At 46.3% G+C, this 13815-nt stretch overlaps 6 protein-coding genes across 6 annotated transcripts; 3 read left to right on the top strand and 3 right to left on the bottom strand.

Moving 5' to 3' along the window:
* Positions 1-575: 575 nt before the first annotated feature.
* CTRU02_210346 (uncharacterized protein) lies at positions 576-944 on the top strand (the record flags this gene model as incomplete). Its single annotated transcript, XM_036733549.1, has 1 exon — positions 576-944. The coding sequence occupies one exon, from the start codon at positions 576-578 to the stop codon at positions 942-944; it is 369 nt and encodes a 122-aa protein (XP_036574757.1).
* A 1514-nt stretch (positions 945-2458) lies between these two features.
* CTRU02_210345 (uncharacterized protein) lies at positions 2459-2893 on the bottom strand (the record flags this gene model as incomplete). Its single annotated transcript, XM_070205431.1, has 1 exon — positions 2459-2893. The coding sequence occupies one exon, from the start codon at positions 2891-2893 to the stop codon at positions 2459-2461; it is 435 nt and encodes a 144-aa protein (XP_070061079.1).
* A 960-nt stretch (positions 2894-3853) lies between these two features.
* On the top strand, positions 3854-4507 carry CTRU02_210344 (uncharacterized protein; the record flags this gene model as incomplete). The annotated part of the gene is made up of 3 exons (XM_070205430.1): positions 3854-3934; positions 4007-4210; positions 4259-4507. The coding sequence occupies 3 exons, from the start codon at positions 3854-3856 to the stop codon at positions 4505-4507; spliced, it is 534 nt and encodes a 177-aa protein (XP_070061078.1).
* A 129-nt stretch (positions 4508-4636) lies between these two features.
* On the bottom strand, positions 4637-7576 carry CTRU02_210343 (uncharacterized protein; the record flags this gene model as incomplete). The annotated part of the gene is made up of 3 exons (XM_070205429.1): positions 4637-6851; positions 6921-7021; positions 7142-7576. 3 exons carry the CDS (start codon positions 7574-7576, stop codon positions 4637-4639), a joined length of 2751 nt encoding a protein of 916 aa, XP_070061077.1.
* Positions 7577-7788: 212 nt separating this feature from the next.
* Positions 7789-7899, bottom strand: CTRU02_210342 (uncharacterized protein; the record flags this gene model as incomplete). The annotated part of the gene is made up of 1 exon (XM_070205428.1): positions 7789-7899. The coding sequence occupies one exon, from the start codon at positions 7897-7899 to the stop codon at positions 7789-7791; it is 111 nt and encodes a 36-aa protein (XP_070061076.1).
* Positions 7900-12515: 4616 nt separating this feature from the next.
* Positions 12516-13547, top strand: CTRU02_210341 (short-chain dehydrogenase; the record flags this gene model as incomplete). The annotated part of the gene is made up of 1 exon (XM_036729799.1): positions 12516-13547. The coding sequence occupies one exon, from the start codon at positions 12516-12518 to the stop codon at positions 13545-13547; it is 1032 nt and encodes a 343-aa protein (XP_036578641.1).
* Between the last annotated feature and the right edge of the window lie 268 nt (positions 13548-13815).

Below are 13815 nucleotides of genomic sequence, written 5' to 3'. Positions count from 1 at the left end.
GCTAAAGAGCTATGGAAGTCTGACCTTGAGCCAGGCTCAGGTCATACTATATACAAGTCCTGAACAGTGTTTTTTGTCTACCTGGGGGTGATCACCTAGGTGCATGAGGTGATCGCGATCAGTTGGCAATGATGATTGATTGATTGATTCCTACACGGTTATGAAGCCGCTCTTATGCTAGCAGCTATGCCCGGAAAGCGGGGTTTGGCAGACAGCCGAAGCATCGACGATAAACCGCGACGCCCCACTTCGCCCTGTTGTTAGATCAGGACCAGCTGTCCCCAAGCTCCCACTATGCTATCTATTCTTGTGTGTTTATGCCCTCTGTTGAAGATTGTTGTCCTCCTGCCTGCTCTCTCGCTTGGTGTTGCCTTCTAGAATCCTTCTTTCGCGTCCTCCTACTTCGGTTCTGTTGGTGCTAGGCACCATGTCTGGTTCTGTATACCTATAGTCTCCCCCCAGCCCTCAGCTTCGTCTCTTTATCTTGTCCGCATCCTCTCAGACTCGCATGTGCTATATCTCAGTTGAATCTGTAAATCTTTTTGTTGCCTCATGCTGGGTTCCTATGTGGCTCTATGTTTCCATCTTTCGACCACCACCTCCATCCACCGCCTGGAGTCGGACTCAATCCGCAAAACACAATGCTCCAACCGCTTCGATTCGTCCGATTACTAAGTATGAGAGCTCGTACACAGATTCCGCAGACATTGTCATACGTTGAAGGGGCGACAATCCTTCTTCGCGGAGGGGGCGACAGGGGACCAATCTGTCTGCAAACTGTAGTATTTTGTGGCATCGATCGTAGCATGCCTGGTGTCTGGTGCTTTCTCTATGTAGGAGGTGATACCGTTCTGTCGGGCTTGTCGTCGTTGTTGTCGCGGGACGTTGCAAACTTTGTCGGGGGTGATAGGCGACCTATAACCTATCGGTGGCTGTGGTGTTGATGTTTGTTTGGGCTTGGTCGTTGTGCTCACGTGATAGCCCGTGACTCAACCGCGGTGGTGTCGATGGTCTTGTCTATTGACGTGTCATACTTTGTGGCTTGCTCTCGAATTTTTCGTGGTCAGAGCCCGCCCGCGGCCACGAGCAGGCTCTTTGGGAGCAGAATCAATGCCGAGGATGACATTATGCCCAAAGTGACCTCTGAGAGCGCGAGCGGGCGTGGTTTGATCAATTTGATGCTGTTTTCAAAAATTTCGTTCTCGCTGTTGTTGATGTTTTTCGATCAGTTGGCAATGCCAACTGATCACTGAGCGTCCCGTCCTGTGCTCCACTGATCGTTTCCTTATCTTATCGTCACGTGACTTGTACCATAGTTCTTCCGTGCCGAGTGAGTTCCCGCTGTTCCCGTGATCCTGTAGTACAAATGTGAAAAACATCAACAACAGCGAGAACGAAATTTTTGAAAACAGCATCAAATTGATCAAACCACGCCCGCTCGCGCTCTCAGAGGTCACTTTGGGCATAATGTCATCCTCGGCATTGATTCTGCTCCCAAAGAGCCTGCTCGTGGCCGCGGGCGGGCTCTGACCACGAAAAATTCGAGAGCAAGCCACAAAGTATGACACGTCAATAGACAACACCATCGACACCACCGCGGTTGAGTCACGGGCTATCACGTGAGCACAACGACCAAGCCCAAACAAACATCAACACCACAGCCACCGATAGGTTATGGGTCGCCTATCACCCCCGACAAAGTTTGCAACGTCCCGCGACAACAACGACGACAAGCCCGACAGAACGGTATCACCTCCTGCATAGAGAAAGCACCAGACACCAGGCATGCTACGATCGATGCCACAAAATACTACAGTTTGCAGACAGATTGGTCCCCTGTCGCCCCCTCCGCGAAGAAGGATTGTCGCCCCTTCAACGTATGACAATGTCTGCGGAATCTGTGTACGAGCTCTCATACTTAGTAATCGGACGAATCGAAGCGGTTGGAGCATTGTGTTTTGCGGATTGAGTCCGACTCCAGGCGGTGGATGGAGGTGGTGGTCGAAAGATGGAAACATAGAGCCACATAGGAACCCAGCATGAGGCAACAAAAAGATTTACAGATTCAACTGAGATATAGCACATGCGAGTCTGAGAGGATGCGGACAAGATAAAGAGACGAAGCTGAGGGCTGGGGGGAGACTATAGGTATACAGAACCAGACATGGTGCCTAGCACCAACAGAACCGAAGTAGGAGGACGCGAAAGAAGGATTCTAGAAGGCAACACCAAGCGAGAGAGCAGGCAGGAGGACAACAATCTTCAACAGAGGGCATAAACACACAAGAATAGATAGCATAGTGGGAGCTTGGGGACAGCTGGTCCTGATCCAACAACAGGGCGAAGTGGGGCGTCGCGGTTTATCGTCGATGCTTCGGCTGTCTGCCAAACCCCGCTTTCCGGGCATAGCTGCTAGCATAAGAGCGGCTTCATAACCGTGTAGGAATCAATCAATCAATCAATGTAGTACAAATGTGAAAAACATCAACAACAGCGAGAACGAAATTTTTGAAAATCGGAGCAAAAACGGCCCCAAATACGCGTGCTCGCGGCCACAGAGCCCCCTTCGATGCAATGCCATCCTCGGCCTTGATTCTACGTCCCAAAGGGGCCCAAGATGGCCGCAGAGCACGCCCCGACTACAATGAAAAACTTGAGAGCAAGCCGCAAAATACGACATATCAATAGACAACACTGTTACCACCACCACAGGCGAGCCACAAGCCGCTACACGAAGCACTAAGACTGCGCCCAAACAATCAACTTCAACACAACAGCCGCCGACAGGTTTTGGGTCACCTGTCACCCCCGACAAAGTTTGCAACGTCCCACAACGACGAAGATGAGTCCGACAGAACAGTATCACCTTCCGCACGGAGAAAGCACCAGGCATTAGGCATGCTACGATCGATGCCACACAATACTACAGACCACAGACAGACTGGTCCCCTGTCGCCCCTTTTGCGAAGAAGGATTGGTGTCCCTTCAACGCGCGACAATGTCTGCGGAATCTGTGCGGGAGCTCTCATACCCAGTAATCGAACATGTCGGAGTCAGTGGAGCATTGTGCTTCGTGGAAGACCCTTGGGCCAATGTGGTGGAGGGCAATAGTGGTCAACAGGCAAGAAACAAGAGGCCACATAGGAACCCGGCAGGAGGCAACAAAGAATTTACAGATGCAACTGAGAAAACGGCACATACAAGTCCGGGAGGATACGGACAAAACAAAGAGACAAAGCTGAGCGCTGGGGGGAGACTGTAGGTACAAAGAACCAGATACGGTGCTACCAGCACCAACTGAACCGAAGCAGGAGGACGCAAAACAAGCATTCTAGAGAGCAACACAAAAGCGAGAAAGCAGACAGGAGAGCAACACACTTCTTCAACAGAGGGCACAAACACACAGAATAGAGAACATAGTAGGGAGCTTGGGGATAGCTGGCCCTGATGCAACATCAGGGCGAAGTGGGGCGTCGCTGTTCATTGTCGACGCTTCGGCTACCTGCCAAACCCCGCTTTCCGGGCATAGCTGCTGGCATAAGAGCGGCTTCATAACCGAGTAGGAATAAATCAATCAATCAATCATGTAGTACAAATGTCCTGTCCTAGCCGCCCGACGCCCAAGTGGGTCGTTCGGCTGTTATCCTTGTTTACGGGTCGTAACATCCAGTTCGTAATAGCTTTACTTGATTAATATGTGTCGTAAGGGTGAATGTAGGAAGTCGTCTCGTACGCCTTCCTCTCTTGTCGGTTGAGTAAGTCGCGTGTCCTACGTGCCTTCCTCTATTGCTTCACCTCACTTTTTCTTGTTTTTTTTTTTCCTGCCTACTTAGGCAGAACTTTCCGTATTGAAATGATAAAAACGCGTCTTTTCTTCTTTTCCTCTTACTTACCTTTTCTCCTCTTCGTACACCACTTCTTCTCTCTTCTCTTCGTACGTTGAACAATCATTCTCATTCAACGCTTTTTTTTTTTTTTCCTTTTATGTTTTCTAACCATGGTCTAGAACGATGAACGTAATGCTCTTGCCCTGCCGTCGCACGACATTGAAGTGCGTATGACTGGCAACATGAGCGTTCAAGAGTTCGTCGCCTCTATCATACGACGCTCTAGTTACTTCATCGCGATCATCATTCAGTCTCGAGGTCGTACGATGCCTGCTTGCGCCAGCAAGTGTGCGACCTCTGGCTCTCCTCGATTCCGGGAGTGTGTTCGTCTCAGGACCCTCTCTGATGGCTCGTGTGCGGAATGCGTCTAGCAGTCGCACGGCGCTCGTTGCTCTCACCGTGGTCAGGAGGATGGTTCGTCCGATTCGTCTGGTGGTAGCAACCATTCCGACAACGATGATGATGATGAGTCTCCCCGTCGCTCTAACTATCGGAAGCCGTACGCCCGTGGCGCTCGCCAGCCCGACCGTACGCCTGGTCGCAAGCTTGGTCGTGGTGTCGGCACCTCTGGCAGCTTCCTTGGCTCTTCTCACAACCCGCAGCTGATTGAGAAGGAGTAATTGGGGGATTGGTTCATTCGTACGGTGGTTATCTATGATCTCAAGGGTCCGGCTCTCATAGACTAACATCTGGTGGTGGATCTTGGTATTGGGGTTTTCGTACGATAGTAAAATCGCACGAGTTGATTGTCATTCGTCTTTTCCCCCAAGTCTATCCACGTACGCTTCGATTCTTATCCTGAGCTTGCTTGTCGTAATTAACTGCTCGAGCGCTGAATTTGATGACTTCTTTGTGAAAGCATCTGCTGGATTGTCTTTGCCATCGATCCATCTCACTTCTGAGATTTCTTTCTTCTCGTACGACTCCCTCAGGCTCATGATATCGATCATAAGTCTTTTCTCATCAGTAGTTCCTAGTCGTACGAGGCATTCATACAGAGATCTTGAGTCTGTACAAATCACGACTGGAATTCCTGGGAGGTTGAGCGTACGAAGAATCCGGTTCAAGGTACTGCTTAACGATATGCCACTGTCAAAGCCTGTAGTCATTCCGTATAGTTCGCTAGCTAGTACGCTTCGAGTCACTCGTTTGCATTTCGTTGAGCTCCAGTGGATAATATTTCCATTGATCTCAAAGTCTGTCGTCGTACGAGCTGTTTCCTCTGCAAGTACGATAACAAATCCAAGCTGTGATGAAAGGTCTGTATTATTTGCAAATGATCCGTCTGTGAAGATATACATCTTTGTTCGTACGAAGTCGAGTGGAATATATTTAAGACCTCGATCAGGGTTGTCTATTTGCCATTGAAGTCGTACGTTCAGAGCTTCAATGTCCTCTTTACTTGGTTCTTTGATCTGAGCTGCGACTGCTAAATCGTACGATGCCTCTGGCTGGCATATTGAAGCAAGGTATGCGCCCCTTGCCCGCTGCGAAACGTACTGTTGTCGTGCATCAAGTGCATCTATCTCTATAGTATTGAGCTGCTTAACTTGTCCTTTCTGTAAGAAAGTAAAGTAGTCTTCGTACGACTGAATCCTGCCGCCATTGAAATCTACTTCTTGGTTATGTGATAGGATTGTTTTCGGCTTCGCACGAAGGCCCTTCTTCTCCAATTGTTCCTCTTCCCGTACGGAGAAACTTGCTGTTGCGAAACTCATTGTATCGTCTGTTTGCATTGCCGTGATACCAAAGTCGTCTGCTCCTGTCGTAGTATAAAGGAGGCATGGGTCGTACGTTGACTCTATCATTCCAAGGTCCTCCTTGTGGTGTGTAGCGTACGTCTTATACCAGTAAAGACCTGATTCTGCTAATCCGTAGAGCGGCTTCACGATATGTAGGAGTGTTCTTTCTGGGTATTTACCCTCGAGTTCCCTGGGAAGTCGTGCGATAATTGTTCTTTTTAATGGATCGTCCGATTGGGTATATGCCTGCGTAATATCCCTGAGTTCTCCTTGACACTTGAAGTCTCGTACGAGGGTAGGTCCAAGGGCGAGGAGTAGTCTCTGACTCATCCTCTGGATCGTTGGTGCCTGTGTAAGGATTTCCTCCTTTTCCTGGTCACCATATCCTTGGATTACTAGTCTTGACTTTTCGTACGGCTTCGTGGTTTTGTTTTTGATTTCTCTAACCATTCGTGTATGAAAGATCCGTATGTTGGAGTGTTTGTCTGGGTCGTACTGAATAAAGGTAAAGACTCCCTGGTTGATTAACGCGTCGATCTCAATCCTATCCGACTCTTCGTACGGTAATCCTGGTGTTGTGATTATGTTGTCAAGTCGGAGTTTTACTGCTAACTCGTAGTTGTCTTTCTCTTTCTGAGTGAGAAAATGTCTTGGGGATTGTCGTACGGCCCTTCTTTGACCCTTCTTTGGCCGTCCTCTTTTCCTTGGTTGTGGTTGAGGGATTTGCCGTGCGACGTCTGGTTCAGACTCTTCCTGGGGTTGTGTATCGTCCCTATAGTATGGTTTGACGTGTGTCGCCCGAAACTGTGTAGGTCCGTTTATCATGTTCACAGTTACATTATGTCCCTCAATCCCCTGTACTTCGTACGGTCCGGTCCATCCCTTGTTTTCTCTCCATACCATGACTTCGCTCTGGATAGGGAGGGATAAGACTTGTTGAATATTAGGACCGTTCCTTGTATTGATCGCACGGTTGATCTCAACCTCTGCGCGGATGCCTTGAAGTAACTTCCTTGCCTTCTGGGCGGCTTCTGCCCGTTGTACGATTTCTGGTGATGGTGGTGAATCCTTGTTAATACGTGGATAAGTACCGAATACCAGAAGTGTTGGTACGATTCCGTACGGTCCAGCTGTATCGTTTAACGCTTTGATAGCCATCTGTAGGATTGTCTTATCGTCTGTATTATGACTGAGTTCGGTATGAAGGATATCGTACGCTTGCCTTAAGGGAGCGTGAGCTCTCTCGACTTTGCCGACTGCCCAGTGTGCTTCTACTGGCATCTCATCGCACGTAATACCCATAATTTCGGCATGTTTGCGGAATTCAGTAGATGCGAAGTTTGTCCCCGGATCGTGTACGATATAGTCTGGTGGACCGACATAGGTGTTAATCCAACATTTGGTTAACGCATTCCATGTGTCTCGTGCGGAAAGGGATTTTAGGAATGTTGCTCCTTGAAAGCTTGTTTCCGTATCGATCACATGTAAGGCATTTTTGTCCTTCAGTCGTACGACATCTACCACGATTTCGTAATTGAAATAGCTCTCGTCCTTAAGGGAGAACTTAAATCTCCTTGGAGCTGGATCGTGCGACTGGCAGTTGTGACAGAACTTCTGGACCTTTTCTAAAATCGACTGGCTAATATCGTCGTGTCCAGCGTTTTTCAGAAGTTGGTATAGTCGTTCCGTACGAGGATGTCCAAATCGTCTATGTAAACGCCTTAGTTGTACCTCCGTAAAGAAAATACTTGACTCTCTTTTGCTGAGATTGAAAAAAGCATGGCCCCATTTGCGTACGACTGGAATATGTTTCCTATCTCGTCGTACGATAACATTCGCAATGTTGTTGAAGTATGCCTTTAGTCTATCTGCATCTTTTAAAGAGAATAAGAATGGCGTAGCTGACTCGAAGATATGGTACTTCACTCGTCCGATTGGATTCTCCATGATGATAGTCCCGATTGATGTGTTTAAGCGTCCGTCTCCGAATCGTACGTAGACCGACCCTGGTTTCCAGGATACTTTTGCTTGTGGGTTTTCCCTGAGGTATGCTATGACCTGTGACTTGCCGACTGTAGAAACTTTCGCTGCACCTGTGTCCCAAAGTTCCCCTTGGTAAACTGATGTATATGGGTCTTGTAGTACGAATTGAGTTGCTTCTACTGTCTTTGGAGCTGAGAAAATGTCTTCCCCTGTCGTACGGTGGAAGAATGCTGCTGAAGTAAGGAAAATTGAAACCTCCTCGTCTCCAGTATCATCATCGTCACCATCAGAAATATTTTCAACAGGGTTATCTCCCTCTACTTCTTGTAGATATGCTGTAAAATCATCGTACGGCTCCTGGTGGAGTGTATAACATGCTTGTAGGTATTGGTCTCTTGCATATTTGCGTTCCTCATCAGAATGGTTTGTCGACCAACAGCCTGTCTTCTTACAGATGAAGCATCTTTTGCTTGTGTTCGTACGGGTAGGTTTTCCTTGGGATATGTTCCCTTGGTCTTGTCTTTCGTACGTCTGTCCTTGAGGTCTTCGGTAGGGTTGTTGCTTATGTCTGCTTCTCTGGTTGGAATTATACCGCCTATCGACAAAGTTAATGTCGTACGATATTGTCTTCCTATCGATTGCAACTTGTAGCGAGGCTCGTAAGTTAGAGAATAGCTCCTCACATGTCTGGTCAGACTTGTGATTACTGAGGGCGTTCTCTAGCTCTGGTACGCCTCGGCATGCCTGGATAACTTGCGTGCGAAGCATAATTTCTCCTTGGAATCCTGTACCTAGTGCTCGTTGTACGAGAGATAACTTATCAAATAATGCTTCGAGGACCTCGATCGGTTTCTTGTCTAGTTCCTCACGTTTAACTCGTACGAAAGATAATGTTGTCCAATCTGTATAGTAGAGATTGTGGTTGATGTCTGTATTGAAATGTGCATCTAGCATCTTGTAAATCTCGTCCCACCTCTTTGTTGGCCCGATATGGTGGAGGTAGAATTCCTCCGCACGATCGGCTAAGATGTCTGGAAACACGGCATGGTATTGGTCCTCTGTTATTCGCAATCGTCTGCAGAAGCTGATGAAAATCTTGGCCTTGTCATACAGGATATCGTACGGTTTGCTAGTATAGTTCCTCTCTTTCTTCCATCCCTTCTGAAAGACCGCAATCGTGCTTGGTTCGCACGGTCCATTCTGGACTATGCGTCGTGGTGGAAGATCGTAAATACTGTTTGCTGTATAGATACTTGTTGTACGATCCTGTATCTGTGGGAAGCTCTCGATCTCCTGGGTATATCTTGCCCCTGGGGGTAGATTCTGTGTGCTTGATTGATCTCGAGTATTTGACTTCCTGCTTGCTCGTTCGGTATCGTACGAAGGTTCGATTGACTCTATCGCTGGTTCAGCTAAAGTCTGACGTGTAGTTGTCTCTGGGGTTCGGACCGGTGTGCGTGTAATAATGTTCGTACGGCTTGATGTTCTTGTCTGGGAATTATCCCGGTCGTCCGTAGAATCGAATCCTTTTGCTATGTCTGAGACTATATCGACTAATTGTTCTGAAACCGTCCTTGATTTAGGTAGTTAAAAGCCTTTTAGTTTAAGTAGTCGTGCGAACTCGGTTTTGTACGTCCGGTTAACTAAGTCCCATTGGTATGGCGACCATTGATGGAAGTCCTCGTACAATTTCGTAGTAAGTACTTCCTGTGGAGGGTCTAGGTGTATGATTTCCATCATTACGTAGCCGACGTATGTTGTTAATTGTTTCTCCGAAGGTCCTGTTTCGATATCGACTAAGTCTCCCCAGTATTTCGGATCTGTAGACTTCTTCCATATACTAATAGGGATAGTACTCTTTGCACTCATGTCTTCGTACGTGACCTCATAGTCATTTTCCTCCTCCTGGAGGAGGTCTTGCTGTACGATATCAGGTTCTCCTGATGTCGTCATGTTGGCAACCGTTTCGTATCGTACGGTATCTAGTTGGATGGTTGTTGAAATGTGCCGTTGCGCACACTATTTGCTAAAGTATTGCACGATAGGATTCTTGTCCGGTTACGACTCACCGCAGCGACAACAAGAATCTGTCTCGTACGATATTATAACAAACCGTCTTCTCAGGCTAGTTGTCCGGTTACGACTCACCGCAGCGACAACAACTAGGCTAAGGCTCTTAGCACAAGAGATTTCCTAGCGTGACCCCTTAGGTATTCTTTCGAATTTCTCGCCTCGTACTTGCGTACGAGACTACCCGGTAGCCCGGCCGTAAAACCTCGATCTTGTCTCTTCACTCTTGCTAATCTGTGATCGCACGATGCAATCACTCGTGACTGCCAAGCAATCACTGATCAGTGTTGAATGGGCTCTCTGTACGATCGTACTGTCATAAATGTAGGGTGAACCAAAGATTCTATTTTCCGTGATTACCTTTCCTAACTAGATGTTGCCTTCCGTACGAACAGATATATCTCTGTCCATACCTAGACACGAGTCGTGCATGACAGGTAATAAACCATGATCCCTTCCTCAGACATTTAGGTGTTACAGGTGCTAGTCATGCCACCTATACACCCCTTTGCCTGTGACAGCCTTGTCGTACGGTCATGTGATTATCGTTATTCCAACAGCTTATATTATTAATAAATTATTATAAGTAAGTTTAAAGCCTTCTAAGGCTTATCTTTATACTATTAAGTATTTATTTCGATATTTTAAAAATACTATTTATCTTAGTATTATACTTAGAAGCATCTTTATAATTAATAAGTTAAGGCTTTATATTATTATAAATACCTTTTTTATTAATAATAAGCTATTATAAGTCTTAATAAGTAGTTATATTATCTTCCTTATTAATATACTAATTACTTAAAAGTCGAAGAAATAGACTTTTATAATTTTAAATACTATAAAGCTAAATTTATTAATCTTATATTTATATAATATTATAAAATAGATTAAACATTATCTTTCCTAACTACTTAGCAAACCTATTACTATACTTATTATTATATTTATTAATAATACTAATAGCTATAATAATATTATAAACCTACTTAACAAGGTATAAACCTACTATATCGACGTTTATATAAATAGATTATATAAAAGGTTTATACTACGAAAAGTATTAAACTCTAGCTTATTAAAAGCGTTAATATAGCTATTAATAGACTTATGAAGCTATTAGTTACGATTAAATATAAGGAATTCGTTTATTTATTAAGCATAGCGGAAAGATTAGATTAAGAAGGGGGTTTAGAGACTATAAGACTATTAATATTAAGACTTCGGGATTTAGAGGATTTTATAGCCTCCTATTAGCTAGGTCTAACCGGTAATTAACTAAGTTTTCTAATAGTTAAGAACTCCTCGGATTTAGAGGAATTAGGACTTTTCCTGTATTTTCCTATTATTCTTTTTCGCTAAGGAGTCTGAGAGGGGGTGTGGGTGGCAGGCCTCGCCGGCCCGTCACGTGGGCTGACGGCCGCCACCACTGGTCTTAGCCAGCCTCCACAGCCCTCTAGCCAGTTAGTTAGTTCTTCCACCAACAACACCACTTTTCCCATTCTGAGCGTTCTGTGCCGGTTCTCGCCCACATGAATCGAATGCTTGTGACCAACCACATACTGTAATAACCAACAAACTTCATACTAAGCCCTTGATTCTATGCAAAATGCAGGGAAAGAAATAGCGGCAAAAGTGATCTTACAGCTGAGCAGCGCACAGCCTTTGTTTTGAAGGCTTGCTTTTCATCATCAAGATCGTACCCCAAAAATTCAAGGGGACCACCACAACAACGATAATTGTGTTCTCGGACTGACTATTGTGGAATGCAGGACACCTATTGTTCTGTTTATACTTCCCTACTTTCATAGAGAGTTCAGAATCTCTATTAGAGTTGCGTAGGCAATCTCAATGAGGCTACCTCTAACATCGAGATCAATGCCCAGCCTTCTACATCACCAACCTACTTTTCAGGGGCGCCTGCCTTTTCCGCGACCCCCTAGCAATCGTCCACTATTAGGTTTTCGCCGAAAAATTTCTAAAAACAAGCAGATAGCGAACAAAAATCTTTCGTTTCCCCCACTAGCTCTATCAGGTTGACAACTCCTCGGGAGGAGAGCTATCAAACTGCCACATGCCGAATGACCACAATATTATCTTCCTTTTGTTATCGCACACACGATCAAACAGCTTTAAAAAGGCGGTGATTGGCGTGGGATGCGTCAGGCGTAGGAAAATATTAATGCCTCATTTGGTCTGTTAAACTTTTAAAGCTGGTCGTCTTCCCAGACATGAAGATTCCTTCCCTAACCTCCCATCAAGTATCGGGTAGCTCCATTATCGTGAACGCCCGGAAAAATTAATAATCAAGTCGCCCTCCTCGCCAGTTACATGGAAATATGAACGCATTTATGCTCTGAAAAGTCTACTACGTAGGCGAAGAGCAAACGAATTCTTGGTAAATATTACAAATGTAACTGAGAAAGTTTTGTAAATCCGTAGCCAAGTCGAATCGTGGCTAGTCTACTTGCTGACAGCGCGCGAGTATCCATCAAGCCGGCGCCAAGGGGGAAATGGCAGCTGAATGGGAACATCGGCGACCCCTGTAAGATCCCTCGTTTCTGGACCTTTTTTAGCCAAGTGGTATCTCAAGCTCCTATGAGAACTTCCGTTGGTCCTTTCGATGCTGACATCACGTGCACACGTGTGGGTTGTTGTTCTCCCTTGCATATGCAGATCTATTAGCGCCGTAAAATTGACATCGATTTCCCCTCTTCCAAGGTGCCGTTCCTCACGTATTCAGTTCATTAAACAGACAGGCGTGATTCAACATCCTCATCCGGTATTGCATCATAATTTTTCAGCATTGTTATCGGGAAAAACTCACGATATCATGAAATTTCTACTGCAGATGGGCATCCCTGTTTGGCTCTGGCTTCTAGCCATGATTGGTCTCACGATTGTTTTGTTTTTTGCAGTGCAACTCGTCGATCAGATTATATTTCACTTTCACACTCCATCTTCTCCTTTAATTGCGTACAAACGCAAAGGCCCTAAGCCCACCTACGCACTCGTGACTGGTGCTAGCGCTGGCATCGGCTATGGCATCGCAAAGACACTTGTGAGGCACGGATTTGGTGTCATCCTTCTTGGGCATCTGGCGGAAGAGGTTACTCAAGCCGCTTCGGAGCTTCAGTCAATGGATGAGAACATTCCTGTCAAGACTATCGTCATGGATGCACAGACCGCTACAATGGAAGACATTCGGACCACCATCAAAAACACCATTGAAAATGCCGGGTTGCAGGTATCCATTCTCGTCAACAACGTGGGGTCCAACCCCGTCGCTCGTCCACCTTTCCGCGCCTTGTCAACCTATTCCAACGAAGACATTGATGGGGTCATTGATTTGAACGCGAGGTTCATGGCACGTCTGACCAGCTTGATGTTACCGATCCTTTGCAACACAGGCGGCACGTCCAAGCAACCAAGGCTACGACAACGCTCGCTGATATTAAACATCAGCTCGGGTGGGATGATTGGTAGTCCATGGCTGGTCATGTACTGTGCAACTAAAGCTTTTAACTGGGCCTTCAGTATCTCTCTAGCCAGAGAATTGGAGGCTAGCAAGGAAACTTCGCACGTGGACTCCTTGTGCGTTGTACCTGGGGATGTGAGGAGCCAAGGCAATTGTATTCAATCTACCAAAGGGGCCCCGGACTCCGACACCTTTGGCAGATTAATTGTGGAGAGGACCGATGGGGCCATTGCTAGAGGATGGCGGGAAATGCGGCCATACTGGCTCCATGAGTTGCAGTATACCTTGCTACGCTTGATTCCGGAGAGCACGCGAACAAGGGCTTTAATCGATGTGCTGGGTAAGAAGAGGGATGGTTTCAATGCCGCTTATCCAAAAGACGATTAACTTCTTGACTACGTCGCAGAGCTCGATTCCGATATCGACTGCAGTTGAGTCATAATTCGATCAATCAGCTTTTCATAGTCAAATGCACCTACACAATGGTTCGTGGGCTCTGGAAGAAACACAACTAAGTTGCAGCATGTGATTCGAATTGTAGCTGCTACCTTGCAAGAGACCCATTGAATATAAAGTGGGGTATCTGAGGATCAGAGCTGCTTGAGCTCGACTATCCCATGAGTGATAGTTTCCAATGCAAATATAGCCTTGGCTT

This window comes from Colletotrichum truncatum, assembly GCF_014235925.2.
Source record: "Colletotrichum truncatum strain CMES1059 chromosome Unknown Contig_0006, whole genome shotgun sequence".
Taxonomy (NCBI): Eukaryota; Fungi; Ascomycota; class Sordariomycetes; order Glomerellales; family Glomerellaceae; genus Colletotrichum; species Colletotrichum truncatum.
The sequence above is the reverse complement of the archived record's forward strand: the minus strand, read 5'-3'. Positions and strand labels throughout refer to the sequence as shown.